General features: G+C 32.0%; 2 protein-coding genes across 2 annotated transcripts; both read right to left on the bottom strand.

Annotated features, from left to right (window-relative positions):
- Positions 1 to 1,245: 1,245 nt before the first annotated feature.
- On the bottom strand, positions 1,246 to 2,117 carry LOC129284481 (PLAT domain-containing protein 3-like). Its single transcript, XM_054919976.1, has 2 exons — positions 2,002 to 2,117; positions 1,246 to 1,838 (listed from the first exon to the last, which is right to left on the bottom strand). The coding sequence occupies exons 1-2, from the start codon at positions 2,074 to 2,076 to the stop codon at positions 1,422 to 1,424; spliced, it is 492 nt and encodes a 163-aa protein (XP_054775951.1). The 5' UTR covers positions 2,077 to 2,117; the 3' UTR covers positions 1,246 to 1,421.
- Positions 2,118 to 11,571: 9,454 nt separating this feature from the next.
- On the bottom strand, positions 11,572 to 15,796 carry LOC129321869 (putative receptor-like protein kinase At3g47110). The gene is made up of 3 exons (XM_054967799.1): positions 13,046 to 15,796; positions 12,530 to 12,913; positions 11,572 to 11,898 (listed from the first exon to the last, which is right to left on the bottom strand). The coding sequence occupies exons 1-3, from the start codon at positions 15,177 to 15,179 to the stop codon at positions 11,834 to 11,836; spliced, it is 2,583 nt and encodes an 860-aa protein (XP_054823774.1). The 5' UTR covers positions 15,180 to 15,796; the 3' UTR covers positions 11,572 to 11,833.
- Between the last annotated feature and the right edge of the window lie 511 nt (positions 15,797 to 16,307).

Here is a 16,307-nt window from a genome sequence, read left to right on the forward strand (position 1 = left end):
TAAGTAAGTATTTATGAATAACTTAGCTTATTAATATTTTGATTATATCACATTAAAATACTAGTTTAATAAGATCATTATTTAAAAAGATGAGCTATATATGTCTAAAATAAGATTATGTATAATGAAAAATTAAAAAATAATTTAATAATTAAACTTAACACATCTTCATTATTATTTATTTTGGTTCTTGATCCTATATGTCATTTATTTCACATTCATGATTTATTTAATTTTAAGTTTTTATGTTATACTTAATTTTTTAAGAAAATACTTTTAGTGGCGACAAATGTTGCTGCCAAAAGTAATTATATAAATTATTTTTAATTTTTAAATTATTTTTAAAAAATACTTTTGTCACCGCTAAGTTATTTTTTCATGACAACTGTTAAAAGTCATTACCAAATGTTTACTTTTAGCGGCAACAAACATATTATACTTTTGGCTTACAAGACATCCTTGTCAAAGAGTCATTAGAACTTAGCAAATGAAGTAGACATCATGAGTATATCAGGCTAAGTATCAAGTGCATATAATGTGTTAAGTAGTCTGCAATGCCACTTGTATCCCATGACATCTATACAACTTTGATATTCCAATACCATTATGTATGCAAGTAAGTTTTTTTGTATAACTTAGCTTGATTATAATTGAAAGTAATCACCCATTAAGATTTTAATTATATTATATTAAAATACTAGCTTAATAAGATCATTATTAAATAAGATGAGTTATATATGTCTAAAAAAGGATTATGTATAATGCAAAATTAAAAAAAATTTAATAATTAAACTTAACACATCTTTATTATTTTTTATGTTGTTTCTTGATCCTATATATCTTTTATTCCTCATTTTTTATGTAAAATAAGATATTTAATTTTGTAGACATCTTTTGAATGACTTTATTTAATTTTAAAATTTTAAATTAAATTAAATTATTTTAAGAAAGTACTTTCAACAGTGACAAATGTTATCACTAAAAGTAATTATATAAATTATTTTTAAGTTTTGAATTTTTTTTATAGAGATACTTATTTTGTTGCCGTTGAAAGTTATTTTTGATGGCAATTATTAAAAGTCACTATTAAATGTTTTTTTTTTTTGTGTTAAGAGATTAATTTTCTATATAATATTGTGGGAGAGATGAATGGTTGGTCCCATAAGAATTGATCGTACTCTTTTTTTTTTTTTTTTTACCAATGTGTGATCATGAGAGGAGAGAAGCTCAATCAGGCTATGGAAATTCTTATAAATATAGAAATCAAGCTCGCGTGCAGGGCACGGAGGTTGAATCTAGTTATTGAAATATAGGGACACATGACACTCATACATTACATCACACAACACAGAAAGCGAGATAGATATTACGAAGATTTGCTTATGAAGCATATGGTCGCATAAAGGGACTGGGCCTCGATCTCAAGAATCTTGATGATCTGAAGGCATCTTGATAAGCTTGCCGAAGCATGAGTTCACCGTGGCATAGAGATGATGGGGAGATTCATCCAGAGCTAGCCACTGGCTCACCGGGAATGTTGTCTTGTGCCCATTGGCGGTGACTTCCACGTAATCCAAGTACCACCCTGGCTTGTTTCCTTCCCCGTTGGAGGTCACGGTGATGGCACAAACGCTGACGCAAGGTGCCGAGCCACTGAAGATGTCGAGGTTGCCTCGCTCGAAGTAGTCATGACCAGGTTCCATGATTCCCCAATCTTCGAGGTTATTGACAGTAAAGCCATTGCCGGAAGAGTCAGTCAACTTGAGGCTGATGGTGGAGTCCGTTCCTGCATCATCGCGATCTCCTGTCTTCACTCTCACTACGTACTGGCACTGAACCTGCGTGAAACACAATTAATATTCAGAATCAAACATATCAATAACACTACTAACACACACACACACACACGTCGAAACTAATTTAAGTAGAAGAAAAGATTGCGTACTATGGGTAAAAATGAAACCAAAACTAGTATTGGATCAAGAGAAGAGAGCAACTTACAGATAAAGCGATTGCAACGAAGCTGGCGAGTGAGAGCAGAAAAACAAGACAAGACAATGCAACTTTTGGAGCCATTTGTTTAGCTTGTGATATGCAATTGATGAGGGTGAGGAGTTCAAACAACCTATATGCCTTTATATAGAGCCACACACATGTAGTCATAACTGAGTTCCACTATTTTGCCCCACCCCAACATGATTGCTTTATCTAAAATCAATTGTAGACATTTTTATCATAAAGAAATATTTTTTATATATTTTACTTTATCATTGTTACTTGAGAGTATATAAAACAAAAATATAATTAAAATATATTGGATCAAGTGGAAAATTATTCACCCCAACCAAATCTAGAAACTATTTGTTCTCACTTGATCAATTGAATGTTAGTTATTACTTATACGTTTATGAAGAAATTGTATAAAAGCATATAGAATTAATTGTAAATTTCTTAATTTTGAACTCGTAAATATTAAAGGAGGACTTATAAACAGTTGTTCATCCTGTTTGGTGATTGACAACTCTTCCTCCAATATTTGCAACATTTTATGGTTGTTCTTGTATTAACTATTTGAAAGAATCAATAACTCAAATTGACCCATAATAAAATTAATTTTCTTCGCTATTATAACGATAGATTGATGAGCTCGACGTATCTCTGATCTTTTCTTGATTTCATGAGTTGTTCTAAAAGAGGATTATCATTAATGTATTGTTTGATTTTATTAGTTATTTATTGTGATATTGTTTATGCATGGCATGTGTCTCAAAGTTCTTAAAAACAAATTCAATCCCCACTTTTTTTCACTGACATTTCTCCCTATAATATTTGAGATTTTAATATTAGAATTTGGAATCAATAACATTGGTGCCCAGCAGGACGATAGGACGGGGGGAGCATTATGAGGAATAATTAGGTGCTTTTATAAAAGTTCTTTAATTTATGTCCAATCCAATTTCAGTCTAACCACCAACAAGATTATTGTCAATTTGTTCGTCATAATGAAACTTACACTCGTTTTACACGAGGACCATGGCGGTAATAATAGTTTTAAGCATAAGATTTAAGTACTGTGCTTTATATATTTTATATATTTTTATGCAATCAAATCAACATAATTAAATTTTAATGTGTAATAATGTTTTTAATAAAAATTTTTATATAATAAATAATTTATAAAAGATGTGCATATTTTGATTTAATTGAAAACAAGCACTTTTAGTATATAAAACTAAGTGTATATAAAAGTTTTTCCCTAGTTTTAATCACTTTATATGAACTAAGAACAATAGTTAAAAGTGATTTGTATGATCATTAAAAAGATAAAAAAATTATTATTACCTTTTAATTTGCATCCTAATTAAAATTAATCTATTTTAATCAATTGACATTTGTAAAGAAGAATGTAATAATATTGAATTTTTGCAAAATATCCTACATTTTGAATCAACCATATAACTTATAGAAAGTTATCCATATTTCATATGGGAGGAAATGTATGATAATTATGTTCTAGAAAGAGAATAACTTGTTGGCCGCGAATGAGCTTTTTCATTGTGAAATAATGAGAACCTTAGCTGGGTAAAAAAAGGTAGGGACAAGAAAGTTTTTTCCTTTTATGGTGTATGCTCCAGTACGTACCAAGCCATACTCTCAGCTTATTTATCTCACTTAATATATAATCAAGTTTCATTTATATGTTTTTAAAATACATTGATAAATTATAAAATATTACATTTTAAAAAGTTAAATACATTGATAATCTAGATTTTGACTCGCACCTTCAAGAAATCAGTTTTTTTTTTTTTTTACTTCAATCCTAACTAGATTTTGGTTTAGAATTGAAGCTCTTTTGAAAATTTTGTTATGCCTAAGAGTGATTCTAAAGTTCAAGCATGCAGGTGTTGACTTTTTTTTTTTATTCGATCGTTTAGTATCTTACAAAATTTTGGGGGTGTTACCACTACTAACCTAGACTAATTCAAACATAAAACATAAATTTAAAATTTAATTATTTTTTATTTTTGAGTTGATATACTAGATAACAATTATCTTTGGGCACATGGATTTAAAAAAGACATTAGGAAAACCATGTAACAAAGTCAAGCAACACTAATATAAGGCTGTGAATCGTATTAATGACACTAATATAGTATTAATTCCTAAAATTGAAATACCTAAGACTATGAAGGATTTTCAACCAATTAGTCTATGCAATGTGGTGTAAAAGGCTATTACTAAACTTCTTGCTACTAGATTGAAAGGTATTATGCATAAAATTGTGACTCCCAATCAGTATAGTTTTGTTTCGGGTAGATAGAGTACTAACAACATAATTGTTGCTCAAGAAATTATCCATTCTTTTCAGAGGCACAAGGGAAAGAGAGGGTTCATGGCTTTGAAAATTAATTTAGAAAAAGATTATGACAAGATTAGATAGAACTTTGTTACTTGTTGTCTAGCAGAATTGAATTTTCCAATGAATTTTATTGATTTGGTCTCTAAATGCCTTTCCATTGTTGAAATGCAAATACTTTGGAATGGAGAAAAGGGGCAGAAATTTATTTTGTCATAGGGCTTGATAAGGTGATCCTATATCCCCATATCTATTTGTTTTAGTTATGGAGAAATTAGGACATATGATACAAGGGGAAGTGGAGAATGAAAATTGGTTACCTTTTAAATTAAAAAGAAATGGGGTAGGTATATCTCATTTATTTTTTGTAGATGATTTATTGCTCTTTGCTGAGGCTAATGTGGATCAAGTTGGTATGATTAAAGCATGTCTTGATGATTTTCATAGCATTTCTAGTGAGAAGGTAAATAGTGCTAAGTCCATAATTTTCTTTTTTGAAAACGTGGGGCATACTATTGTAGCTAAGATAACTGGCTTCTTGAATTTTACTCCTACTTGTGATCTTGGTAAATACTAAGGTGTTCCTTTGTACTAAAAGAAAGTTACCAAGAATACTCATCAACATGTCTTGAATAAGATGGATAGTTAGTTGTCAGTGTGGAAAGCTACTTCCTTATCCTTGGTGGCTAGACATATTTAATAGCTTCGGTAGTTGTGGCAATTCCTTCTTATGCTATACAATCTACTCCATTACCTGTTCAAACCTGTATTAAGATTGATAAGAATTTTGTGTTGGGTGGGACGAGCTAGCAAAGGAAAATGCACCTTGTAGCTTGGGATGATGTTTGTTAGAGGAAGGAAGATGGAGGCCTCGGGCTGAGAAAGGCTTTAAGACAAAATAGAGATTTCATGATGAAGCTGGGATGGGAATTGGTGTATCAAAGGGAGGCTCTATGGGTGAAATTCGTGAGAAAAAAATACAAATTTGGTGAGGATGTTGTTCCAAAGATAGAAACTCAGAGAAGAGGTTCAAGTACTTAAAAAGGGATTAGGGATGCATGGCTTGATACTTTAAAGGGATTAGCATGGCATATTAGTACAGGAAATAAAGTCAAGTTTTGGAAGGACTATTGGATACCTCATTATGAATCTCTGCTAGAATATACATTGAAACCTGTGCCAGAAGAAATGTGTGATGACATGGTTGACAAGTATATCTCGTTGATCAGTGGATAGGCGAGCAATATGTTCAAGGAATACCTACCTAGACATGTGCTCAAAGATATCTATTGTGTTAAAAGCAATTAGAGTGATGATAGCCCAAGATGGAAGTGGTCTAACGATGGTGAGTTCACTACTAGATCTACTTACAAGAGTATCTGCTCAAATGACGGTATTGTTCGTGAGAGTGTATGGAGGAAGGTTGGAAAGCTCTAGTTCTACAACGCAACAAAACTTTCCTTTGGTTATGTGCAAGAGGTAGATTCATGACTAACTCTCTTCGATCTAGGAAAGGCTTATATGTGGATGATAAATGTTCTGTGTGTCCTCAGTGTACTAGAGATATCATTCATGTTCTTAGAGATTGTAAACTTATGTCTAATTATTGGGATAGATTGTTGCCAGGTGAACTCAAAATAACTTTTAAAGCCCCCAATAACACTAATGATTGGATTAAATGGAATTTATCTCAAAGATTGATTTTGAGAGGATTCTGGTGGGACATATGGTATGCTATTCTTTGTCATCAATTATGGATGAGTAGAAATCTTAAAATTTTTTAGTAGAAGGATTGTGTGGTGTCAACAGTTTTAGCTCAAGTGTAGGCCTTGGTTTCTTGGTCCAAGCCTGAGTTGATTAGTAAAGAATTTGAGAGTGAAAGAATTAGATGAGAACCGCTAAGGGAGGGAACTGTGAAATTCAATGTTAATAGTGCTAGTGCAGCTAATGGAGGGATAACTGGATATGGTGGTATTGCTAGAGATCACATAGGGAAGGCCCTAGGAGGCTTCATATATCATATAGAAATGGCAGTAGCTTAAATGCTGAGTTATGAGGGATTTTATGGGTGCTTAAGCGAGCTTGGGACATGGACTAGAAGAACATTGAGCTCGAGACTGATTGTTTAGAAGCAATTACTATTTTGTAAAAGGAGGAGCAACCTAATCATCCTGACCATGACATTATAGCAAAAATTCAAAGGATGATGATAAGAGACTGGAACGTGGCACTGCTGTGGTGCAATCGTGAGGCTAATATAGTCGCTGATCTATTAGCAAAGGAAGCTTTAAATCAGATATGGATGTGGTGTTCTTTACAACGCTGCCAATTTTTATTCCTGATAGTTTGGAGATTGATTGTAGGTTTTAATTCCTTGTTCTCATTTTGCATAAAAAAAAAAAGTCAAGCAACACTAAAAAAACTGACAAAATATCAAATGGCTAAACATAAAACACAACAAGGCCTAAGAAAATGAGAACACAAAAATTCCCACAAAAATACACTTAAAAAACATAAAAATTTGGCAAGGATTATTTTTAATTAATTAAGAATTTTTTATATTAATTATTCAAATTTAAAAATATCAAAATGTAAATTGAAAAAATAATGTATAGATGTAAGTTGAAAATGTGGAAAGAGTAAATGTGATAATATTAACTAATTTTCCTGGATTTCCAATTTGAATGTGAATACAGATATTTTAGACAATATGTTTTTTTGAATATGAAATAATATTCGTACTGACAGTGGTCCTGCATCCCATATCCAACAATATTCAGAATCAAACATATCAATAACACTAATGTGTAAAACCAAACTAATATTAGATCAAAAGAAGAGAGCAAATTAGATATAGCAATTGGATTGAAGCTCATGAGTGACTAGAAAAACAAGAGAAGACAATGCAATTTACGTGATGATCGATCCCAATATATTTCGGCAGGTATAACACACGATAGTCGTTTTTTAATATGAATAATGAAACTTGAGTTACGCAACCAAAATATAAAAAAATTTGAATTCGTTTGACATGCATTTTCCCCCTTAATAAATGTGACGTAATCCTGTGTGTGTGTGAGTGAGTGAGTGAGTGTGTGTGTGTGTGTGTAAACTCCATAAATTTTTCATTCAACACAATCATTTCATTGCACTTTATTTGAATGTATTTTTTTTTTTATAAGGGTTTAGGTTACATCGGTCGTATGGAAAGATTTTGAAGATTTTTTATAACTTCAATGGAGTTTATTTTACGTTTTATTGCTCGAAGCTTTCCATACTTCCTCTTTTTATAATTTCAAAAAATGATACCTTATATTGAGACTTAATTAGTTCTTTTGATAAGCAAAGTAATATATATGCAATAGCCTGCCAATTCAGCGCCTAGCTTGTTTGGTGAGAGCATTTGCCGTCACATACTGAGTCATATAAAAAATGCTTTTTTTCGTAATACTGTATAAAACAACATAGCAGTTAATTAACTGCTAACGACGTTTATTACCTGGAATCAGTTTTGTAATAGTGTTATAGTCTTTTAATAATAATATAAAAAAGGCTAGGAAGGTGCGAAGAAAGGAAAAGGAGCACCTAGAGGTTTTAGGATGTTTGGATATTTTTTAGAAAATTATGGTTGAGTTCATAATTGATTTTTACATGTAATATGCGTGTTTCAATTTATATTTTTTTAAAAAAAATCATCTTTTTATCTGAATTTCAATTATGCTGTTTAATTATGCATAAAATTAATTTTATTAATCAATTTTTTAAAGTAATTATATCACACAATATAATCAATTATCTTTAAAATCAATCAAATTAATCAATTTTGCCCAGCGGATATCCAAATGCTTATATATTATTCTTGGAGGGATGAATTTATTCAAATATTAATTAGTGAAAAATAATAATTTAATAATTAAAATAAATATGTCCATTAAGCATACAAATATTAATTTTTTTCATTAATGATGAAATTAATTTTCCATATAATATTGTAGGAGAGATCATGGTTAGTCCCATAAGCATAAGGACATGCATCTTTATTTCCAAATTTGGGATCATTAGAGTAGAGGAGAGAAGCTCAATCTTAATTAGGGAACCTTGTCTATAACCCCCCAACATGGAAAATATCATAAATATGGAAATCAGGCTCCTGTGTATAGCACAAAGGTTAAATATAGTCATTGAAATGAAGAGATACATGACACACAACTCCAGTACAAAACAGACTGATAAATATTATTAAGATTATGCTAATTAGGCGTGGTGACACAGTAGAGGGACATGGCCTCAAACTCATGAATCCTGATGGTGATCTGATGCCATCTGGATTAGCTTGCCAAAGCATGAGTTGAAGTTGGCATACAAATGATATGGCCATTCATCTAAAGCTAACCAATGGTTCACTGGTCCTACATGCACTCCCTTGTCGAACAATTTATATTCAGAATCTCACACACACACACACACACACACACACACTTACACATAGACACACAACCAAGTAGCTAGAAGAAAAGCTTGCGTACATTGAGTGAAGTAAAACTAATATTCGATCAACAGAAGAGAGCAACTTACAGATATAGCAAGTTGTGCATGCCCATTACCTGATTGTAAGTTCTCATTGCTAAGTTTTAAATGCACAGGATTTGAGATTTAAGAGTATTTTATGAATTTCATGTAACCTCTCGATAATAAATTCTCTTCTATAAAACCTTAGTGTAATCTTCCCATTTTTTATTCAAAAGAAAAGATTAAGTAAGTTGGATCTCAAGAACTTACCTAGACTCAAACATGCTTACAAAATTCCTTATAAATTGTCCACTAAGGTCCCCCCCACACAGGAGGTAGGATTTGATTATGTGATATTTTAGGTTATGGGTTAAATCTTTATCAACTAAATCAACTTTTGTTAGTTGTCTAAGATTATCTAAAATCAATTGCAAGTAGTCATAGGACTATTTTTATCATAAAAAATAATTTCTTATTTATTTTATTTTATCATTATTACTTGAGAGTATTTAAAACAAGAATAATATGGTGATTTACAACTCTTCCTCCAATATTTGCAAGTGACAGCGAGAAGTTTGCAACTTATTATGGTTGTTCTATTAATTATTTGAAAGTCCTATTAGTAACAACTCAAAGGCCCTTTTATTTATGTCCAATCCAGTTTCAAAGTCTAACCCCACAACAAGATTGTTCATTTGTTTGTACCTACGGAATATGCATGATAGAACTAACAAGTAATGATAGTTTTAATCACTTTATATAAATTAAGAAAAATAGTTAAAAGTGATTTGTATCATTAAAAATAAAAAATCGTTATTACTTTTTAATATTACCTCCTACTTGAAATTAATCTATTTTAATTAATTGACATTTATAAAAAGAATTTAATAATATTGAATTTTTTCAAAATATCTTACGTTGTGAATCAATCGTAACTCAGAAAATGATACATATTTTAGACCGAAATGAATATATTATAATTATATTCAAGAAAGAGAATAACTTATTGGAGGCGAATGAGCTTTTTCACTGTGAAATAATGAGAATATGGGTAAAAGGAGGTAAGTGCAGCTGGTAAAAAGGAAAAAATAAATGAATGAATGAATAAGTGCATGAAAGTGTTTTCCTTTTATGGTTGGCAAATCTGCTGCAATGCGAGAATCCAATGGCGTGTGATCCTGTGCCAAGCAATCCTCTCAGTTTATATATAGATAATGAAATATTATTTATAAGTTTTAAAAATTTAAAATAAATTGATAAATTATAAAATATTAAATTCTAAAAGGTACAATAAATTGATAACCTAGATTTTGATTCAGAACCACTTTTGAGAAGTCAGAATTTTTTACTTTAATCCTAACCTAGATTTTGGTTTAGAAGCTCTATTGAAAATTTTGTTAGCTAAAGTAATTGTGCCTTAGTGAATCTAAAATTCAAGCATGCAAGCTGTTGGTTTTTTTTTTTTTTTGTTTTACTCCTCCATTCAGTAACTTAGAAAAGTTTGGAGCATTATCACCACTGACCTAGACTAAATGCAAACATAAAACTTATTTATAGATTTAAAATTTAATTATTTTTTATTTTTAAGTTGATACTAGATAACTAATATCCTTGTTTACATACATTAAATAAGGTCATTACTAAGTCAAGCAACTCTAGAAAACTGACAGAAATATCAAATGGGGCTACAACAAGCCCTAAAAGAAAACGAGAAAACAAAAGAAATTCCTACAAACACATACAAAAGTACATTTAAAAATCCTGATGAAAGAGCTAAGTTGAAAATCCCAAAAATTTAGTATGGATTTTTTTAATTAATTAAGAATTTTTATATTTATTCTTCAATTTTGAAAATATCAAAATATAAACTGAAAAAATAATGTATATAAGCTGAAAATGTGGAAAGAGTGAATCTGAAATAATGTTAACTAAGTTTTCTAGGATTTCCAATTTGAATGTGAATATAGATATTTTATTAATATATGCAAAAGATCAAGATCTTTAAGTAACGCTTTAAAAGTTTGGCATCCTAAAATCTTATAATCCTTTTTATTTGGTCCCAAGGTATTATTTTCATAAAAATTTTCCTTAATATGATCTAAAAAAACAAGCATATGTCCATCCATTGTATGAAACCTGATTATAAACATACTGTTATATAATAACTCAAGAATATTTCGTTAGGCAAAAAGTCACCTGTACGTATTCTGATTCTGCATATACGGTTGGACATCACGTGGTCGTGTATTACACAAAATCTAAAAATAACTAGTATTGTTTATGATTTAGAATCAGCATATCAATTATGATAATGATAATGATATTAATGATTAACGTGAAGCATATGAATGAATAGTCAAGTTCACATGCAATACATAGCTAGACAATTATGAATGATCAGTCACGTACGTACGAAGCATAGGAAGTTTAATGTCGCATCAATATAGCATTTTATTATTTAGTATATAGCATTATTGGTTTCTTTGTCTATAAATGCGGCACAAGGAGTGCATCACAAAATCAACATTAAATTTTTATGCATAATATATATATATATATATATATTTAATACACCCACCAAAGTCCAAAATGCACCATGCATGTTAATTGGAATAATTTTGTCATTTCATGTAGATTAGCATTTCAGATGGATTTTCTTAGTTCCAAAAAAAAAAAATCTCGCTCTGTTTCAGATTATTTGATAAAAAGAAACCGCATACCCAAAGTGCACAGTAGATACTAGAACAAGAGGATGAAACATAGAGGACACAATATCGTTAAGGAACCATTATTAGTCATACATAACAAAGGAAGCTCTTCTCCCAACCACAAATAATAAAAACAAACATAAAGCACATTATGATGATCTCCGCCTATAAACTTGTGAAGACCACGTGTAGACCAAGTAATCAAAAATAAGCGCATACAAACAAGGCTACAAACTAGACATGCCTATGCAAACAGTGTTTAGCTCATCCCATTGACGTTTCGATTATTTGTTGAAACAGGTGGACCAAATAACATTCGATTACCTACAACAATAAAAACAAAAATGAGATGCCGATGACATTAATTAAACAAAAGATAGAACATAACCGTTGTAAGAAATTAAGACAATCTAGACATAGCTTTTGTGATATATACCAATATCTTTTAAGCAAAAAAAAAAAACTAGAAGAATAAAATTGAGAGGAGTGCAGAAGGCTTCTATTGTTACAGAAAAATAGATGCTTAATTAGAAACTTATTAAACATTGATAGAACCCACATGCACAGAAAGAATTAAGCATTCGATTCAAAACAAAAAGCAGTTTCTTTTGACAAATATTAAGGTGACAAAATATGTAGAATATACGGGGAAAGTATATAAAAAAGTGGGAGCATGAATGGAAGGTGATGGCAAGAATGAGGTAAAATCAATTTGGGAGAATCACATTTGATGATCTAACAAGAATCTTATTTACATATAAGGACTAATACAGAATAGATTACTATTAAAATGAGAACATGTACATGTGTTTTTTTTTTTTTCCAATTGAAATTGTTATTAATCTTTATCTGCAATCCAATAAGTTTTTTATCAGGTCTTTGCATGTGATTTTCTCAATTAATTTCATATAGAGAAAAGAATTTTCGAAAATATAAAAGAGTTTATTGTACTCACCTGAAGGTACGGAACTTTTGATAGAATTTAGCTCCCTGATGACATCTGCAGCACTCATTCTTCGGTTTGGAGATTCCATTGAACAGGAAAGTCCAATCTTAAATAAAGAACGTAAGCATTTCTGCAAATTAGGATGGATTTGTATCATGTTGTTCCATGAGTCTCCTGATTCTGCCGTTCTATGTTCAGATTCTCTTGGAAGAATAGTTGGGCTCACCACTTCCAAAACCTTGTTCGGAAATGCAATTTCCACATAGCTATGAAGATCGTGACCATTCATAAATATATCTTCAGTGGGCCTTCTATTGGTTAACATTTCTAGAACAAGAATGCCAAAGCTATACATGTCACCTTGTACTGATGCATCAGAACCCAATCCATACTCTGAAATCTCAATTGTAAGCCTATTAGTTCTCGTGTGCGTGCGTGTGTGTAATTAATCATTGAACAAAATGGTTAAAAAAAGCAGAGTTTGAAAGTAATGAATTTTTCATGTCTCTAAAAATTAAGTGATACCTGGAGGAACATAGCCAATAGTACCCTTTATTTCAATTGTGCTGCTCTGTGTAGGAGCAATGCCTTCTATAGTTGAAAGTAGTCTTGCTAATCCAAAATCACTCAAATGAGCAACCATGTTCCCATCAAGAAGGATATTACTTGGCTTCAGATCACAATGAACAAGTGGTGGCTCACATTCATGGTGAAGATAATGTAATGCAGATGCAACATCAATAAGAGTGTTTAATATCTGATCAACAAGCAGCATTCTTGGAGGATTCGGATTTTCTTCACTTGGATACAACCAATCTTCCAGGCTTCCATTCACCATGTACTCATAAACTAGACCTTTAAATTCATTGCCCTTGTAATCTATGCTAGAGCAGCATGTTAAAATTTTTACCAAATTCCGATGTCTTGTATTCCTAAGTGAATTACATTCAGCCACGAAACTCTTTGGAGCTCCCTTACATCGAAGGTTGAAGACCTTTACTGCAACAACGTCATAAGACTCAAGACTTCCTTTATATACAGAGCCAAAACTTCCTGATCCTATCATGTTGTTGACTGAGAACCCATCTGTGGCATTGTGTAGACTTTGATATGACACCTTGGGAAGTAGGTCAATTGTTGGTGGACTCTCAGAAGATTTCTTGCTCCTTTTCCTCTTATGATAAATAAAAAGTATAGATGGAAGTAAAAGAAGAAGAAAACCCACCACGCAACATATTGCTACTACCAACTTCAAATTATGATGGTTTGTTTCTCCCTTGTCATTAACAGGGCATGATGGTAGTTTTAGCTCTGATATGCCACCACAGAGGCCATTATTCCCTGTCAATGATATTGCATTTGCATCGCTAAAGACACCTTTTTTTGGTACTTCACCATGCAACATATTGAAAGAAAGATTGAAGTATGTTAAAATAGAAATATCTTGCAGACCTTCTGGAATTGATCCGGACAAGTTATTTCTTGACAAGTCTAAATATCGTAAACCTTTTAATGAGCCCAAAGATGAAGGAATTGTTTCTTGAAAGAAATTTCCCTGTAAAAGGAGATACTCCAAGCTTGCACAATCTCCAATGGTTTTTGGAATATCGCCAGATAAATGATTGTGAGAGACATCCAATTTAGTAATAGTTTTTAAATTTCCCACCGCATTAGGGAGATTGCCACTCAGCAAGTTGTGTGATAAGTTTAGAGAGACTGATAAAGATGGAAGGCCGAAGATCTCTATTGGTATAGCTCTACTAAACTTGTTTTGTGATAGGTCAAGCTGCTGCAATTTTTTGCAATTTTCAATGCTGGAAGGGATTTGTCCTTCAAGCATATTATCTGACAAATCCAAATCAAATAATTGAGTAAGGTTACCTATGTAAGGGGTTATTTCTCCAGACAGTTTGTTTCCTGATAAATATAAAGCTTCCATCTTTTGAAACTTTACAAAAGTAAATGGGATGATGTCAGTGAAATAATTCATCTCCATGTGCAATAGCCTCAGGTTAACGAGGTTTCCTAATGCTGGAGAGATTTTGCCAGATATTTGATTATATTCAAGATATAATTGTGTGACTTGAGCAGACAAATTTCCTATGGTATCTGGTAGATGGCCACCAAAATTGTTGCTATTCAAGGCTAGAATTTCCAACTTACTGCAATTGATCAAAGGTTTTAAAAACTCCCAGTCGTTAGAAGAATTGCTTCCTAGATTATTATGACCCACACTCAGAAATGAAAGGTCATGCAATTTTCCAAGATCTGGAACATGCCCTACAAAGTTATTTCCTGGTATGGAGATCCATTGAAGCATAGAGGCGTTTACAATGGAAGCTGGGATAGGACCTGAGAATCGATTTTCTCCGAGCAGAAAATTTTGAAGATTAGGGAGGTTGACAAACATGTTGCTTGGGAGAGAGCCACTGATCTGATTCTGTGTAATCTCAAAGTTAATGAGATTTGACAAATTGTAAACAGAAGAAGGAATTGCACCAGAAAGTTTATTTCCACCTGCTGCAAATCCTATCAAACTTTTCAAGTGACCTATTTCTTCAGGTATTCTACCCTCCAAGTGATTCAAGTCTAAACTAATTACAACAAAGGAAGAAATATTCCACATGGAAATTGGGATGGTTCCCATGAAATTGTTCATGGGCAGAAATAGTTTTTCAAGATTATGGAGAGAACCAATCTCCTTTGGTATTTTGCCAGTAAGATTATTCCCACCAAAAGATAAGTACCTGAGTTTAGAGCAACTTGTCACGTTGACTGGAAATTCCCCGCTCAGTGTATTATTGCTGAGGCTAAGTACTTGCAATCGAAACAAGCGACCTAACTCTTGAGGGATTTCTCCATAGAAGTCATTGTCGTCAAGAATAATGACTCTCAGAAAGGAGAGATTTCCAATGGAAGGTGACAGAGAACCACGCAAGTGATATCCATCTAAGTCCAACCGTGTGACTCGTTGATGCTTGCGGCCACAAGTGATTCCATGCCAGTGACAAAAGTGTGTAGAAGTATTCCAAGAATCCAAGATATGGTATGGATCATCGGATATTGATTATTTGAATTTGAGTAAGCACGAATGATCTGTGTCGTTTCTCAATGAGGAAACAGTTCTACAAGATGGGAAGATCAAAGCAAGGAAAAGAGGCAAGTGAAGGCACAGGGACCAAAATGAAGGTAACTTGCTGACTGAACAAGCCTTCATTTTGTTGAGAAACACTGGGATGCTTTGAGAACTCTGTGCAAGGCAATTAGGTAGGAACTTAGAAGAAGCACACACTTGCTTTCTGGTCTTAATAATGGGAGGCCACATATATATTCCGCGACAAGCCTTTCGCGTGCAAAGCATTACTCTAAAAGTCAAAGTCAATATGAATTGATTGGGAAGTAGAAGTCAATAAAACATTTTTTATTGCCTGCAATTTCATACCACATCTTATCTGAATATACATTTTTCTAAGTTAAAAATACCAAATAAAGCCATAATTTCTTTTGTTTAGTACACAAAAAGTATAAAGTTCTTAATATACTTAATTTCATATACTAAATTCAGGGCTGAAATATAGGTCGTGGAAGTATATTCCCGTTAAATAGTTTAACAAAAAGAGCTTGAGAAATTTTGGGGACAGATGTAAAAATTCGTTAATTATATACTGTACCCACATGGATCATGCATGGGAGGAAAAGTCTTCTCAAGAGAAGACAAACCTAAACGAAGATTCTCCGCGTCATATATGCGATATGATTAGATATTTTTGTGCAAAAAATTAAATTT

This window comes from Prosopis cineraria, unplaced genomic scaffold, assembly GCF_029017545.1.
Source record: "Prosopis cineraria cultivar Desert tree isolate PC_DT_omini unplaced genomic scaffold, ASM2901754v1 PC10, whole genome shotgun sequence".
In the NCBI taxonomy this organism is placed as follows: domain Eukaryota; kingdom Viridiplantae; phylum Streptophyta; class Magnoliopsida; order Fabales; family Fabaceae; genus Prosopis; species Prosopis cineraria.

Coding starts and splice junctions, on each gene's coding strand:
- LOC129321869 (XM_054967799.1), bottom strand. CDS start 15,179: ATGAACAATTTCATGGGAACCATCCCAATTTCCATGTGGAATATTTCT. Junction 12,914..13,045: donor TATTGGCTATGTTCCTCCAG/GTATCACTTAAT, acceptor TTGAGATTTCAG/AGTATGGATTGGGTTCTGAT. Junction 11,899..12,529: donor CAAAAGTTCCGTACCTTCAG/GTGAGTACAATA, acceptor TTATTGTTGTAG/GTAATCGAATGTTATTTGGT.
- LOC129284481 (XM_054919976.1), bottom strand. CDS start 2,076: ATGGCTCCAAAAGTTGCATTGTCTTGTCTTGTTTTTCTGCTCTCACTC. Junction 1,839..2,001: donor TCGTTGCAATCGCTTTATCT/GTAAGTTGCTCT, acceptor TGTTTCACGCAG/GTTCAGTGCCAGTACGTAGT.